We start from the raw sequence: 16,590 nt of genomic DNA, 5'->3' as shown, positions 1-16,590 counted from the left end.
CAGTGAGCTGAGATCACGCTGTACTCCAATCTGGAAAACACACTGAGACTCTGTCTCAAAAAAAAAAAAAAAAAAAAAAAAAAAAAAAAAATGGTGGGCACAGTGGCTCACGCCTGTAATCCCGGCACTTTGGGAGGCCAAAGTGGACAGATCACCTGAGGTTGGGAGTTCGAGACCAGCCTGACTAACATGAAGAGGCCCCGTCTTTACTAATACAAAATTAGCCGGGCGTGGCAGCGCATGCCTGTAATACCAGCTACTCGGAAGGCTGAGGCAGGAGAATCACTTGAACCTGGGAGGCAGAAGTTGCGGTGAGCCGAGATCGCACCATTGCACCTAGCCTAGGAAACAAGAGCAAAACTCCATCTCAAAAAAAAAATTAGAAATCCCAGGCTGAGAAAAAAGAAAAAAAAATAAGAGAACAAAGAAAGTTACTGAAAAATAAAATTTTTCAAGTGCCAAAATAAATTCATGTGAAGGACTGGATAATAAAAAAAGATAAGGCTGGCCCCAAATCAGCCATCTAAAAAGGAATAGGCAAACTACATATAGCCCATATGGCAACCACATAATTTTGTAAATGAAATTTTGCTGGAACACACCAGCATTCATTCATTTACATATTACATACATATGCATATGGCTGCTTTCACTCTATGGGGTAGCTGCAATACTGTAGACTGCAAAGTTATTTATATCTGACCCTTTACAGAAAAAAATTGTCAATTCCTTATCTAAAAAACAAAGTTGAACAAAGCTCACAGAAGGTTAGCCAAAAACAAAAAAACAAAAAGTATAAAGAGACATGCAGGCATATGTCCCAAAGTTCCAACATCTATCTAATACAAATTTCACAAGAAAACAAAAAGAAATGTGCAGCAGTCATACTCAAAATAAATTAATGTTTTCTAGAGCTAAAGAAGACAAATCTTTAGATTCAAAGGGCCCACTGAATCAGTATTTATGTATTTATCATAAATACTGATTTAGCAGAATGAACAAAAATGATCCATGTTTGATCCGTAACAGTGAACCTGCAGCATACTAGGGAGAGATAAAATCCTAGAAATCTCTGAATAATTCAGGTTGCGTACAACAGAATAAGAATGTCCAACATCGGACTTCCTTGTTATGATGCTAATATAACTTTAACATCCAAATCAGATAAGGATGGGGGATAAAAAGTAACCTAAGGCGGCTAACACCATTCATAAATAGAGATGTAAAAATATAAAATTTTTAAAAACCTCAAACTGAATCCAGCAAGGTATTAAAAAAAAAAGATGGAAGGTTGAATACATGGATGTTCATTTTATTATTCCTTAAATTGTACATATATATACTTATGTAGTTATATTTCATACTTTAAAAAATTTAAAAATTATAACACAGGAAGAATATACAGAAAACCTCAATACCCAGATAACACCAAATTTTATTTATATTCTGGTGTATTTTTGAAGATTTTTTTAAAGGCATAATGTTTATATCTTTACAAAATTAGAATAATCTCATATATATGCATGTTTCCCTAGAGAATAAGTTTCTATAAGAGGAAAATAAACTTAAAAAAAAAAGATTCTTATGTTGCCCTAAATCAGGTCAAAAGTGGTATGTGCTCTTTTGTTATCTTTCTTCACTAATGCAATTTGATTTTTCCGTATCATTGTTGTTCAGCATTTGACTTTTCACGACAGCAATTATTTTAGCACATAACTATCATAATTTTATCTAAACCCTTTTTGTTGTATATTTAAGTTGTTTCTAATTTCCTACTATTTAGCCAGGTGCGGTGGCTCATGCCTGTAATCCCAGGACTTTGGGAGGCTGAGGCAGGTGGATACCTGAGGTCAGGAGTTTGAGACCAGCCTGACCAACATGGCGAAATCCCATTTCTACTAAAAATACAAATATTACGAGGCGTGGTGGCACACACCTGTAATCCTAGCTACTGGGGAGGCTAATGTAGGAGAATCACTTGAACACAGGAGGTGGAGGTTGTAGTGAGCTGAGACCTCACCATTGCACGCCAGCCTGGGCAACAAGAGCAAAACTCTGTCTCAAAAATAAATAAATTAAATAAGTAAGTTCCTACTATTAATGCTATGATGAACAATCATTTTACCATCTCTAAGCACAAAAAAGGAATTGATCCCAATTGAGTTTGAGTTGACTTGATCAATTACTTAAAAAACAAACAGAACTACAAAAAAACAAAAATCCAAAGCCCTTAACGAGCAACAGGTAAATCTGAGAAAAAGCAAAGGCTCTTACAGCAAAGAAAAAAATTATCAGAATCTGGTCTTAGGATTTACTTACCTGTTGCATCCTCATTATTTGGACCAGCTGACATGCCTAATCGCTCCTTAAGAGACTTGGAAACTTGAGCTGTGAAAAGAAAGGTTTTCAAAAATCAAAAGTTGAATAGAAACTTTTTACAGCTTAAATATAGGTTTGCTGGGCATGGTGGCACACACCTGTAATACCAGAACTTTGGGAGGCCGAGGCAGGCTGATCACTTGAGGTCAGGGGTTCAAGGCCAGCCTGGCCAATATGGTGAAACCCCGTCTCTACCAAAAAAAAAAAAAAAAAAAAAAATTAGCCAGGCATAGTGGCGGGTGCCTGCAATTCCAGCTACTCAGGAGGCTGAGGCAGAAGAATCACTTGAACCTGAGAGGTGGAGGTTGCAGTGAGCTGAGATCATGCCACTGCACTCCAACCTGGGTGACAAGAGACTCTGTTTCAAAAAAATAAAAAAATAAAAATAAAGATTTAAAAAAATCAAAAGTTAAACAGAAACTTTTTACAGGTTAAATACAGGTTTGTTGGGCATATTGGCACACATCTGTAATCCCAGCACTTTGGGAGGCCGAGGCAGGTGGATAACCTCAGGTCAGGAGTTTGAGACCAGCCTGGCCAACATGGTAAAACCACGTCTCTACTAAAAATACAAAAATTAGTCGAGCATGGTGGCGTGTGCTTGTAATTCTAGCTACTAGGGAGGCTGAGGCAGGAGAATCACTTGAACCCGGGAGGCAGAGGTTGCAGTGAGCCAAGATCGCGCCACTGTACTCTAGCCTGGGCCACAGAGAGGGACTCTGTATTTAAAAAAAAAAAAAATTAAATTTTTCTTCTCCACAGAACAGATTTATGTCAACCATAGATTCCCTAGAGTACTCTGGAAAGCTTAAAACATGCCAGGCATGGTGGCTCACGCCTATAATCAAACACCTTGGGAGGCTAAGGCAGGCAGATCACCTGAGGTCAGGAGTTCAAGACCAGCCTGGCCAACTTGGTGAAACCCCATCTCTACTAAACATACAAAAATTAGCCAGGTATGGTGGCACATGCCTGTAATCTCAGCTACTCTGGAGGCTGAGACAGGAGAATCGTTTGAACCCAGGAGGCAGAGGTTAGGGTGAGCTGAGATCGCACTACTGCATTCCAGTCTAGGTGAGAGAGTGAGACTGTCTCAAATATCAAAAATACCAAAAGAAACAAAGAAAAACTTACTTTATATCTGAAAAGCAAAAACTACTGAATTAAAGAAAATAATTTTGTTATTGTAGAGCCTTCTAAAACCTTATTGTCATCGAAAGAATTTTTCCTCCAAGTAAATTTAAAATATGCTCCTTAGTTATGAAAATCTTCAATATGATCGATAGACAAGGAGGAAAGGAATGTGGCAAAGAAAGCAACTTTAGCTTGCTCTGAGAATGCAAGAAAACCTCCAAACAGGAACATCTACTCATCAAAGCCCCTTGGGCAAGGGGAAAAATTAAAGGAAGCTTATTTCAAAGAAAGTTAAAACCAAACACAATGAGAAGAAAAAAAACACCTATTCTTTAATAATTTAATGTCAGTGTTTCACTGCAAGTCATAAAAGGGGAAAAAACATAAATCCAACCTTGGCTTTTTGTTCTCCTTCAACCAGAAAGAATTCTAATTCCCTGAGGGGCACAATAGTGCATTCCTATATTCCCAGCTACTTGGGAGGCTGAAGGAGGAGGATGGCTTGAGGCCAGAAATTTGAATCCAGCCTGGGCAACACAGCGAAATCTTGTCTTTAAACAAACAAAACAAAACAAAAAAATCTAACTTCCAGCCATCTCTTGATTTAGTCCACATGCCTCAAATAAACTTCCAAAATACCAAACCTATGCCACGACCTCATCCTATCCAGATTATTTTAACAGCCTGCCAACTCATCTCCAGGCCAGTATGTTTGCCCCCTTCTAATCTGTCTCCATATTGCAGGCAAGGTAATGGTTTTAAAATGCACATTTGAACCTTTGATCCTTGTTTATAACCTTTCTCTTTTTTTTTTGAGATGGAGTCTCACTCGGTCACCCAGGCTGGAGTGCAGTGGTGTGATCTCGGCTCGCTACAACCTCGCCACCCAGGTTCAAGCGATTCTCTTGCCTCCGAGTAGCTGGGATTACAGGTGCCTGCCACTGCGCCCAGCTCATTTTTGTAGTTTTTAGTAGAGACAGGGTTTCACCATCTTGGTCAGGCTGGTCTTGAACTCCTGACTTAGTGATCCACTCCCCTCAGTCTCCCAAAGTACTGGGATTACAGGCATGACCTACCATGCCCAGCCTGTTTATGACCTTTCAATGGGTTGTTAATATCTTAGAATAAGTCCAAACTTTCTAACATGGCTTAAAGACTACATTATGATCCAGTCACCACGCTCTTCAGTCCACTTCTATGTTTCAGCCATATGCAGTTCCTTGAGCATACCACTCTTAGCTCTGCCTTTGCAGGAGTTATTCTCTCTGCCTGAGACACAGCCCCTGGCTCTCGAACTTCATCTGGCTAATTTCCAACTCATGTCTTAGGTCCAAACTTTAATATAACTTCTTCTGTGAACCTTCCCCTAACAGATGATAATAATAGGTGCCTCTCCTACATGTTACCATAACACTGTGTACTTTTCTCTGTTACAAAATTTATCGCATTTCTAAGTATTCCTACCTGCCATTTATCCTATAAGCTCCTGAGGAGTGTGACAGTGTTTTTTTCAATGGTGTCTACCCAGAATCTAGCAGAGTAAGGATTAAATGTTTGTTGAGTGAATAATGTAACAAATACAAGATAACCTATTTACCTGAACAAAAGAATGACAAACCACAGCTGTTAGCATTACAAGAAACAAGTGTCACAATTACATACACACACAAAGTATATAAGAACACAGGTACCTTTCTTTGGTGTTTTGTCAATGTTAGTTTCTGGAACTTCAACTTTCTTCCCTAGCCTCTGTGCCAGGCTACGCTTTAATGGAGGATCACTGTCACTGCCTATAAAGAGGGAGAACTTAGTTTAAGATTTCAAGTCAATCTTCAGCAAGGTCAAGAAATACAAACAAAAACAGACAACACAGCATAATTCTGTTAAGTGTTCTGCATACATATGGCATGTTTGTTCATCGGCCTCCTTAGAGCTCAATGTTAGAAACATAAAAGCGTCCTAGAAAGAAGAGGTAGGAAGGCGAGGTGCAGTGGCTCAGGCCTGTAATCCCAGCACTCTGGGAGGTCAAGGCAGGAGGACCACTTAAGGCCAGGAGTTCGACACCAGCCTGGGCAACAGAGCAAGACCTTGTCTCTAAAAAAATTAAAATAAAAAATAGTCGGGCATGGTGGCACACACCTGTGGTCCCAGCTACTTAGGAGGCTGAAGCAGGAGGATCACTTGAGCCCAGGAGGTAGAAAGGCTACAGTGAGCTATGATCGTAATACTACACTCCAGCCTGGGCGATACAGCAAGGCCTCATTCTCAAGAAAAAAAAAAGAGACAAGGAAAAGAGCAAAAAATTAGAATGCACAAACATTTACCACATAAATTAACTGACTAAACTTACAAAGGAAAGGTCATAAACCCTGGTTGAGATTAAAGTTCAGAATTAGAAATGTGAAAAATCTTCATGTACAAAGAATCTGTTTTTTTTTTTTTTTGAGACAGGATCTCACTCTCTCGCCCAGGCTGGAGTGCAGTGGTGCAATCTCAGCTCACTGCAACCTCCACCTCCTGGGCTCAAGTGATCCTCCCAACTCAGCCTCCCAATTAGCTGGACTACAGGCACACGCCATGCCTGGTTAATTTTTGTATTTTTAGTAGAGACAAGGGTTTGCCATGTTGCCCAGGCTGGTCTTCAACTCCTGAGCTCAGGTGATCTGCCCACTTCAGCCTCCAAATGCTAGGATTACAGCACTAAGCCAAGCATCCCCAAAAATCTTAACTGGTCAGCTGCTGAATTAAGTAAATGCATCCAGGATGAGGAAGACAGGTTAAGAATTATAAAAGGTTTTTAGTATGAAGACTTTTAGAGCCACATAACCCCTTTCTCTCCAATTCTAGAAAAGAAATCTAAGGTTCTGAAATATTCTGTATCTTACCCAAGTCATCAACTAGTTAGTGATACAGCCAAGACCTAAATCAAGTTTCCTAACTCTAGTTGCTATTTTTTTGAGACGGAGTCTCATTCTTTCGCCCAGGCTGGAGGGCAGTGGCGCAATCTCAGCTCACTGCCACCTCCGCCTCCCAGGTTCAAGTGATTCTCCTGCCTCAGCCTCCCGAGTAGCTGGGATTACAGGCGCACGCCACCATGCCCAGTTGATTTTTGTATTTTCAGTAGAGAACTTTTTGTAGTAGAGATGTTTGTATTTTCAGTAGTTTCACCATGTTGGTCAGGCGGGTCTTGAACTCCTGACCTTGTGATCCACCCGCCTTGGCCTCTGGGATTACAGGCATAAGCTACCACGTTCAGCCTTCTAGTTTTATTACACTGTTCAATACAAGTTGCTTAAAAGTCACCAGTTTTTAAAAATGGTTTTTTAGGCCGGGCGCGGTGGCTCAAGCCTGTAATCCCAGCACTTTGGGAGGCCGAGACAGGCGGATCACGAGGTCAGGAGATCGAGACCATCCTGGCTAACACGGTGAAACCCCGTCTCTACTAAAAAATACAAAAAACTAGCCGGGCGAGGTGGCGGGCGCCTGTAGTCCCAGCTACTCGGAGGCTGAGGCAGGAGAATGGCATAAACCCGGGAGGCGGAGCTTGCAGTGAGCTGAGAACCGGCCACTGCACTCCAGCCTGGGCGACAGAGCGAAACTCCGTCTCAAAAACAAAACAAAACAAAACAAAACAAAACAAAACAAAACAAAACAAAACAAAACAAAACAAAACAAATGGTTTTTTAGATTGCTTGACTGAAGTTACACTGTTTGCAAGGTACCATTAAAAACTTCAAAAGACCCTACACAGAGTATGATTGTCTTTCTCCCCTCATTTATAATTTAAATAGAAAACAATCACAAAGTTTATATGTATGCTGATGTTAAAATAGCTCATTTCTATATTTTAAAAACTTTTAATTATTATTTTTAGAGACAGGGTCTTGCTATGTTGCCCAGGCTTGACTCAAAGTCCTGGGCTCAAGGGATCCTCTAACCTCAGCTGCCCAAGTAGCTGGGACTACAGGCATGCACCACCATACCTGGCTTAGTATTATTTTTTTCTACCTAAAATTTCTAGATCAGCTTTATCCAAACTGAAAGTCTTATTAATTTGGAACCCTGGTTTGGTTTGTACTCTAAATACATGCTGAGACATTAAAATACTGCTCTTAGCTCTCCCCACCATCTTGGATCCTGTGGAGGCCTGCTGGGAACAGGACTTCTTAAAGGGAATATGTCTGGAAGGCTGTGGTCCATGGGCACAGGTCTCCGGAAAAAAAGGGAGCACATAGTTTTTCTTAAAATTGAAGGTGTTTATGTCCCAGAAGAAACAGAATTCTATTTGGGCAAGAGATGTGCTTATGTATACAAAGCAAAGAACAACACAGTGACTCCTGGTGGCAAACCAAACAAAACCAAAGTAATCTGGGGAAAGGTAATTCAGGCCCATGGAAACAGTGGTGTAGTTCATGCCAAATTCCAAAGTAATCTTCCTGCTAACACTACTGGACACAGAATCTGAGTGATGCTGTACACCACAAGGGTTTAAACCAATGAAAAGTCAGTAAAAGTGGATTTGTGATATTGTAAATAAATAAAAATAAAATACTGCTCTTTAAAACCTAGAACTGGTATTGTTTCTTGATTTACAGCTACAAGAGATTTCTAAAGACTGCCTCATTTCTGTCTCTTCTAAGCTCTTTTTGTAAATGACTGTATAACGTGTAAAGTATTCATTTGACTATAACCTTGGGCAAGTTATTTAACCCTTCCTGAGTTTGAGCTCAGTGCAGAAAATATTTACTGATATCAAGTGCCAAACATTGCGCATGGTTTACTCATGGTTGCCGAGGATTTGATGAGAATTTACATAATGCTCATTGATATACAGCAAAGCCACAGCAAACATTAATTTCATTCATGGGCATTATCTCATCACTGCAAGTTTTTATTACTTAGAGCGTAAAGTGCATAACTCATTCAACAATACACTCCCATCTCTCACTGTCTGAAACTCTGAAATGTTACTAAGTTCAGAACAATTCTGAAGATAGGGTAGTGAGAATTGCATCAAAGAAAACACAAAATGGAGGTAAGATTTCCTTTTTAGGACATTTAAAACAGTATGAAGAAAATTCTGAAGTCAGAAAAAATTCTCAAAATAATTTTTTGAAAGCCAGGCACAGTGGCTCACACCTATAATCCCAGCACTTTGGGAGGCGGAGGTGGGTGGATCACCTGAGGGCAGGAGTTCATCGAGACCAGCCTGGCCAACATGGCGGAAATCCCATCTCTACTAAAACTACAAAAATTAGCCAGGGGTAGTGCCTGTAATCCCAGCTACTCAGGAGGCTGAGGCAGGAGAATCACTTGAACCCAGGAGGTGGAGGTTGCAGTGAGCTGAGATTGTGCCAGTGCACGCCAGAGTGGGCGACAGAGCAAGACTCTCGTTTCAAAAAATAATAATAATTTTTTGGAGTCAGACACATTAGGGTAGTTATACAACAATTTACTAATATGGTAAAGTACCTCCCCCCAAAAATAAAATAGCAGCCAAGCATGGTAACTCATGCCTGTAATTGCAGTACTTTGGGAGGCCAAGGCCAGCAGATCACTTGAGCCCAGGAGTTGGATACCAGCCTGGGCAACATGGTGAAACCCCATCGCTACAAAAATTACAAAAATTAGCCAGGTATAGTGGTGTATGCCTATGGTCTCAGTTACTTGGGAGGCTGGCGGGAGGATCACTTGAGCCCAGGAGATGGTGGTTGCAGTGAGATGAGATTGCACCACTGCACTCCAGCCTGGGTAACATAACAAGACTCTGTCTCTAAATAAATAAATAAGCAAGCACCAACAGACTCAAGGACTCAAATTTTATATATACATATTTTCTTCTTTCTTCTTAGGGATTCCTATATTCAAAGAGACACACATTATATTAACCAATGATTTTTTTCACCTCTAAAACACTCACATTTAAGTATGTCCAGAGAAATAGAGGTGTTCTTTACCATTTAAAAAATCTAGTTCCTTCCAAAATGCTGGTCATGGTCATAATCTAATTCAATTGCAACACTTCAAATCTCTGTAACTTCAATAAAAGGTACAAAGCACTCATGAAAACATGAGGAATTTATAAGTGCTTTCAGCCAATACAGGGGCACCAGTAACAATGATGTGATCTGTTTAAAGAGAGTTTGGAGAAGCTATCATGTTAACACACAAACAAGCAGAAAAGAAAAGATATGCACAAAACTTTACCTGCTGAAAATTTTCGTTTCCCCAGTCTCTCAGTAAGACTCAGTCTAACCAAGGGTTCTTCTCCTGAAATGGCAAAAGCAGAATTTCTCTATCCTTAGTCAATTTTTCTGTATTCAGTAACAACTAATGGGTACAAAGTATGTTCTGATATTAGCATGAACCCACCCAGAAAGTCTCTTGAAAATCAGGTCTCAGTCTCAAGGAAGCCCACTACATTGAAAAGAAAAACCAAACAAAACCCCAGAACCTATTAATAACAAACAGCCAAACATACAGCCCAAACAGAAGCAATAGCACAGTACTAATTATTATTATTATTATTTTTGATAATAATAATAGAGTCTCGCTCTGTCACTCAGGCTGGAGTGCAATGGTGCCAACTTGGCTCACTGCAACCTCCACCTCCTGGGTTCAAGCAATTCTCCTGTCTCAGTCTTCCGAGTAGCTGGGACTATAGCACACACTACCATGCCTGGCTTTTTTTTTTTTTTTTTTGAGACAGAGTCTCACTCTGTCGCCCAGGCTAGAGTGCAGTGGCCCGATCTCAGCTCACTGCAATCTCTACTTCCTGGGTTCAAGCGATTCTCCTGCCTCAGCCTCCTGAGTAGCTGGGATTACAGGCATGCACCACCACGCCTGGCTAAATTTTGTATTTTTAGTAGAGACAGGGTTTCACCATGTTGGTCAGGCTGGTCTCGAATTTCCGACCTTGTGATCCGTCCACCTCGGCCTCCCAAAGTGCTGAGATTACAGGCGTGAGCCACCACACCCAGTCTAATTTTTGGATTTTTAGTAGAGATGGGGTTTCACCATGTTGGCCAGGCTGGTCTTGAACTCCTGGCCTCAAGCAATCCACCCATCTTGGCCTCCCAAAGTACTGGGATTATACATGTAAGCCACTGCTCCTGGCCTAGCATAGTACTAATTAGTAATAGCAGTCGAGTTTAAGACAGATTGTATTCTTGGCTGGGCGCGGTGGCTCAAGCCTGTAATCCCAGCACTTTGGGAGGCCGAGACAGGCGGATCACCAGGTCAGGAGATTGAGACCATCCTGGCTAACATGGTGAAACCCCGTCTCTACTAAAAATACAAAAACTAGCCGGGCGAAGTGGCGGGCGCCTGTAGTCCCAGCTACTCGGGAGGCTGAGGCAGGAGAATGGCGTAAACCTGGGAGGCGGAGCTTGCAGTGAGCTGAGATCTGGCCATTGCACTCCAGCCCTGGCGACAGAGACTCTGCCTCAAAAAAAAAAAAAAAAAAAAAAAGATTGTATTCTTAACCAATTGGTTATAAAGCTGAAACTATACTTTCGCTTATGCACTTTGATATGTTAAATGAAATTGTACTCTACTCCAGTGTTAACTCTCCAATATAACTTTTCTTTGATCACCTCAGGAAGAAGTGAGCTCTCTTCTAATTCTTTGTTGTTTGAATTGCACAAACATTTAAATGTATCTATAATTCCTTATTAGACTTAAAATTATTAAATGAAAATACTTTATTACAGGCTGGGTGTGGTGGCTAAAACCTATAATCCCAGCAATTTCGGAGGCCGAGGCGGGCAGATCATTTGAGGTCAGCAGTTCAAGACCAGTGTGGCCAACATGGTGAAACCCCATTTCCACGAAAAATACAAAAATTAGCCAGGTGTGGTGGCGGGTGCCTATAATCCCAGCTGCTGGGAAGGCTGAGGCAGGAGAATCACTTGAACCCGGGAGGCGGAGGTTGCAATGAGTGGAGATGGCACCACTGCACTCCAGCCTGGGCGACAGAGCAAGACTCCATTAAAAAAAAAAAAAAAAAAAAAAAAAATTAATGGCAGGGCATGGTGGCTCACACCTATAATCCCAGCACTTTGGGAGGCCAAGGTGGGCAGATCACCTGAGGTCGGGAGTTTGAGACCAGCCAGACCAACATGGAGAAACCCCGTGTCTACTAAACACACACAAAAATCAGCCGGGCGTGGTGGCGCATGCCAATAATCCCAACTACTCGGGAGGCTGAGGCAGGAAAATCACTTGAACCCAGAAGATGGAGGTTATGGTGAGCCAAGATTGTCCCATTGCACTCCAGCCTAGGCAACAGGAGTGAAACTCTGTCTCAAAAAAATAAAAAACTTTATTATAGTTTTTTTTTTTTTTTTTTTTTTTTTGAGACAGAGTCTCGCTCTGTTGCCCGGGCTGGAGTGCAGTGGCCGGATCTCAGCTCACTGCAAGCTTCGCCTCCTGGGTTTACGCAATTCTCCTGCCTCAGCCTCCCGAGTAGCTGGGACTACAGGCGCCCACCACCTCGCCCGGCTAGTTTTTTGTATTTTTTAGTAGAGACGGGGTTTCACCATGTTAGCCAGGATGGCCTCAATCTCCTGACCTCATGATCCGCCCGTCTCGGCCTCCCAAAGTGCTGGGATTACAGGCTTGAGCCACCATGCCCGGCCTATAGTTCTTTAGTCACATGGGAAGCCAATAAATGTATTGAGTGGGTATCAACAGTAAATGGAATAATAAATGTGAGGGCTGCTTGAAGGTTGAAGAATTACAACCTTTTAAATATTAGAGTTGAATGTACCAACTTTTCATCTTTATATCTCATCAATATACTAACAAATTCCTGAAAATTCATCAAAGGTAAAAGATACTCAAGGATTTTGCATTCCCAATTTTATAAAAGTAGAGGCTTGACAACTCTAAGACCTACTATACCTTACCTTGTTTGGTGGAGAGAGTTACTGTCCTCACCACAGTCCTGACATTTTCTTTTTCAGGACCTGGAACAGGCTCAGGGTGGAGTAAAAGACTGGAAACTCCTGAAGAACCCTCTGAATAAGGCAAGTCAAAGAACAGCAAATAATTTATGGAAAATAATGCTACTGCAAGTCAAAAGATTTGTTTTTGTAACTAGTTAAGTCCAATACAGACTGATATTATGACTATAAGCCAATCAGCCTTTCTGTATCTGTTTGCCTACAGTCAAACAGGGTAGTGGTGAGGGGAGCCTTGGGCAAGATGTGAAAACAAAATATAAAATTATTTTGAGTGACTTAGGCACCCAAACTACTTTTATTTACCAATAAGGCTAATATTATTCTAAAATTAACCTCAGAGGTATACTAGCTATCAGGTCTATCAATCCAACCTATTCTATTTAAATTTAATCATCTGAAAACATAACTCCAAGGTTCCTATAAAGCAAGCCTTAAAACAAGGTTCTTAGAACCATTTCTCTCTATATATACTACACTTCAAACTATAAATTTTAGGGTTAGAAGCTTGGGGCGGTGGATTACCTGAGGTTGGGAGTTTGAGATCAGCCTAACCAACATGGAGAAACCCTGTCTTTACCAAAAATACAAAATTACCCGGGCGTGGTGGTGCATGCCTGTAATCCCAGCTACTCAGGAGGCTGAGGCAGGAGAAGAGCTTGAACCAGGAGGTGGAGGTTGTGGTAAGCAAAGACTGCGCCACTGCACTCCAGCCTGGGCAACAAAAGTAAAACTCTGTCTCCAAAAAAAAAAAAAAAAAAATTGGGGGTTGGAAATACAGATCAGTCAGGCTGACGTAAGCTCCAGAAGAAAATCCTAGCAGCTCTTCAGGAATAACTCTTCTACTAGAAAATGAAGTTTTTCCTTTTTTCTTTTTTTTTGAGACAGTCTTGCTCTGTCGCCAGGCTAGAATACAGTGGTGCGATCTCGGCTCACTGCAACCTCCGCCTCACGGGTTCAAGTGATTCTCCTGCCTCAGCCTCCTGAGTAGCTGGGACTACAGGCACATGCCACCACACCTGGTTAATTTTTTGTATTTCAGTAGAGACAGGGTTTCACCATATTGGTCAGGATGGTCTGGATCTCCCGACCCCATGATTTGCCCTCCGCAGCCTCCCAAAGTACTGGGATTACTGGCGTGAGCCACCACGCCCAGCCTTTCCTCTCTTAATATAACTTCTTTTTAACCACTATAAGAACTTACAGAATTAATATAGTTCTTTTTTTTTCTTTTTTTTTTTTTTTTTGAGACGGAGTCTCGCTCTGTCGCCCAGGCTGGAGTGCAGTGGCCGGATCTCAGCTCACTGCAAGCTCCGCCTCCCGGGTTTACGCCATTCTCCTGCCTCAGCCTCCCGAGTAGCTGAGACTACAGGCGCCCGCCACCTCGCCCGGCTAGTTTTTTGTATTTTTTAGTAGAGACGGGGTTTCACCGTGTTAGCCAGGATGGTCTCGATCTCCTGACCTCGTGATCTGCCCGTCTCGGCCTCCCAAAGTGCTGGGATTACAGGCTTGAGCCACCGCGCCCGGCCTATAGTTCTTATATGATATTCTTTAGAGCTATATTTTTCAAGATATACAGGTTCTTTCAGATTCTTTATTGTACCCAGCTCTGAATCATTAGTGACCGAAACACAGCTGCAGTGAATTAAAAGCAACCACAATTTAAATAAGTTTGTGTTTTACTTCAAACAGGCCATGGAAATGAATATCTATTTTCTCATTTTGGCTGTTGCTTCTAGAAGCGCCCTTAGTATTCTTTCCTAGCAACATAAAACTATCCATGCCAAAACTTGTGATGACTTACCACCTTGCTTCTTAGATTTTTCCTTCATTTTCTTTGACTTAATTTCCTCAAGAGTTTTTATTCCAAAATTCAAACATTCACCTGAAAATACAAATAGAAATTTTATGAGGAACTAGAGCCTTCTCATCTTTGTATTTTATCTGTACATAGCAGGCATTTATTTTTTGAATAAATGATCAACAAAAACTAAGTATAGGTATGCATGTGTGTAGCATGGGAAAAGGAAGAGGGAAGCCAATTATTGTCAACTAAATTTCAAAGTTAGTTTCAACAGTGGTGTAAGATTTGGCACCAATATAGCCTCTTCTTACCTTGCTTTATATTGACTGCAGGTTTCCGGACAGAAGTCACTCGTAATCCATTGTGAACTTCAGGAGTTGGTTGCAGGGTAGGTGTTTTGGTTTCATCACCTTCCTCAGAAAACTGATCTGTATGCCAACATTTAAGGCAAATTCACAATTAAAAATAAGCCTATAGCTTTAATCCTGATTCTGCCCAATTTACTATGTGACTCTATTTATTTGCCTTAAAGAAGGAGCCACACAGAACTTACCATCATCATCTTCATCATCATCTGCAGCATTAATTACAACTGGTGGATGTGTGGGACTAGGAACATTTTCGGAACTTTCTACTTTCATAACACTCCGCAGCTGAGGGGAAGGATTGGACTGGACAGACAATTTGTTCTGCTGAACTGAAAGTTGGCTAGCCTTCACTTCCTCTTCTGGTGACTCAGGCACAGTGGGCAACACAGCTAAACGCACAAAATCAGTCATAAATTAAAAACAGAAGATACAACCCCAATTTACCAAACATTCCTGGCCCCCTATGAAAAGTATGGTGCATTTATCTTATGAGCAGTTACGTCTTTTCACTAAATTTCCTCATTTAAGTTCTAAAGTCCTAGGAGGGAAAAAATGCGCTTTTAGCTAATTAACTCTCCACTGTACATAAACACAAAGTGGGCACTCAAAACAGAATAAACAGAAGACTAGAAGAAGCATAGTACCTGTTCACAAATTCTAGACCTTTAATTTTAATAGTGCAATTCTAGGCTTTTTGCTCAGCAGAGTAGCTTTTAAGACCAAGCATATGATACTTATTTGAACCAAACCAGAAAGGAGTAAGTCTACTTTTTTCCCTTAAATTGAGGTAAAAAGATGTAGCCATCAAATTTTAATCACATAGCAAATGTGGCTTTTAAATGGCCAATTCCACTTTTAAATTACTTTAAAATGGATTTTGGGAATAACTACTAGCTTTTTAGTTTTACTTTATAGTCTAGAGTAGAGTTGGCAAATATTTTTTGCAAAGAGCCAGTTTTTAGGCTTTGTAAGCCATATGGTTTCTGTCTCAACTACTCAATTCTACAGCACTAGCACAAAACTAGTAATAGAAAATATGTAAATGAATGGGCAAGGCTGCTTTCCAATAAAACATATTTTACAAAACAGGCAGAGGACCAGTTTTGCCAACCTTTGGCCTAGAAAATCAAATTTATTTTGAAAATGTTTATGGGTCTGATAAGAATATGAGAAATGAAGTAAGTATAATAACTTAAATGGCATGCCAAGATATAATGGTTCTATGGCCATGGATAAATCATTTAACCTTAATAAGATTCAGTTCACTCTGTAAAGTGGAAATAATTCTGCTGTTTCACAAGACTGAAAGGAGCCAACGTCTGAAAAGTACTGTTGTACAGTGCGCATAATAGCTGTTCATTTGATAGTATTCTTTTAAAATTAAAAACTGATCTCACTTTTGCTCGGAGGTAGGAAAAGGCCATCAACATATCGTCCTCTATTGTGATGGAAAGCGCAGTTTAATTTTTGACATCCCGTTGGCTGATTTTCCCAATAACAAGGAATTTCACTGCGTTTTTTCTGTAAGAGGGAAAAACACATTGCTTTCAAATAAAACAGTGATACGTGTATTAATGTGGTAGTTTGTTTTCTAGACAAAGTTCATACAGGGTTCAAAAATCCGAGGCATGTGAGATGAGATGATTTTTAGAAGGAAGAGAGGTTGCTGAAAATAACATAACTTAGGCATGATGGAGAGTGGAAAAGAGCAGGAGAGTAGTTTATGTTATTCTTTCCCTTTTTACCCTCATCCTGGAACCCCTAAAATGTCTACACTTAATTTAAAGAAGCAGGGTGATACAGTATTTTAAGTTTATGAAATCAAAGATAACAGGATCTGAATCTCTATTATGCTACTTATTGGCCAGATAGCCTTGGACAATTTATGCCTCTAAGCCTCACTTTCCTTAACTATAAAATGGGAATAAATGGTTTCTTATGA

At 40.7% G+C, this 16,590-nt stretch overlaps 1 protein-coding gene across 34 annotated transcripts in view; it reads right to left on the bottom strand.

The window, feature by feature from the left end:
• ZC3H11A (zinc finger CCCH-type containing 11A) overlaps positions 1-16,590 on the bottom strand; it is a 59,651-nt gene that overhangs the window by 9,903 nt on the left and 33,158 nt on the right. For 33 of the 34 annotated variants that reach the window (XM_010381360.2, XM_010381363.2, XM_010381374.2 and 30 more), the window contains 8 exons: positions 16,046-16,169; positions 14,834-15,037; positions 14,592-14,708; positions 14,281-14,361; positions 12,423-12,533; positions 9,721-9,783; positions 5,205-5,303; positions 2,320-2,388 (listed from right to left, as the gene is read on the bottom strand). In XM_010381360.2, coding sequence (XP_010379662.1) covers positions 2,320-2,388; positions 5,205-5,303; positions 9,721-9,783; positions 12,423-12,533; positions 14,281-14,361; positions 14,592-14,708; positions 14,834-15,037; positions 16,046-16,169 — 868 coding nt within the window. The remainder of the gene's footprint in view (positions 1-2,319; positions 2,389-5,204; positions 5,304-9,720; positions 9,784-12,422; positions 12,534-14,280; positions 14,362-14,591; positions 14,709-14,833; positions 15,038-16,045; positions 16,170-16,590) is intronic. The other variant, XM_030926422.1, reaches the window with a different exon arrangement.

Source organism: Rhinopithecus roxellana, unplaced genomic scaffold, assembly GCF_007565055.1.
Source record: "Rhinopithecus roxellana isolate Shanxi Qingling unplaced genomic scaffold, ASM756505v1 contig2860, whole genome shotgun sequence".
NCBI lineage: Eukaryota > Metazoa > Chordata > Mammalia > Primates > Cercopithecidae > Rhinopithecus > Rhinopithecus roxellana.
Note: the sequence above shows the minus strand (reverse complement) of the source record. Positions and strands in the feature narration are given on the sequence as shown.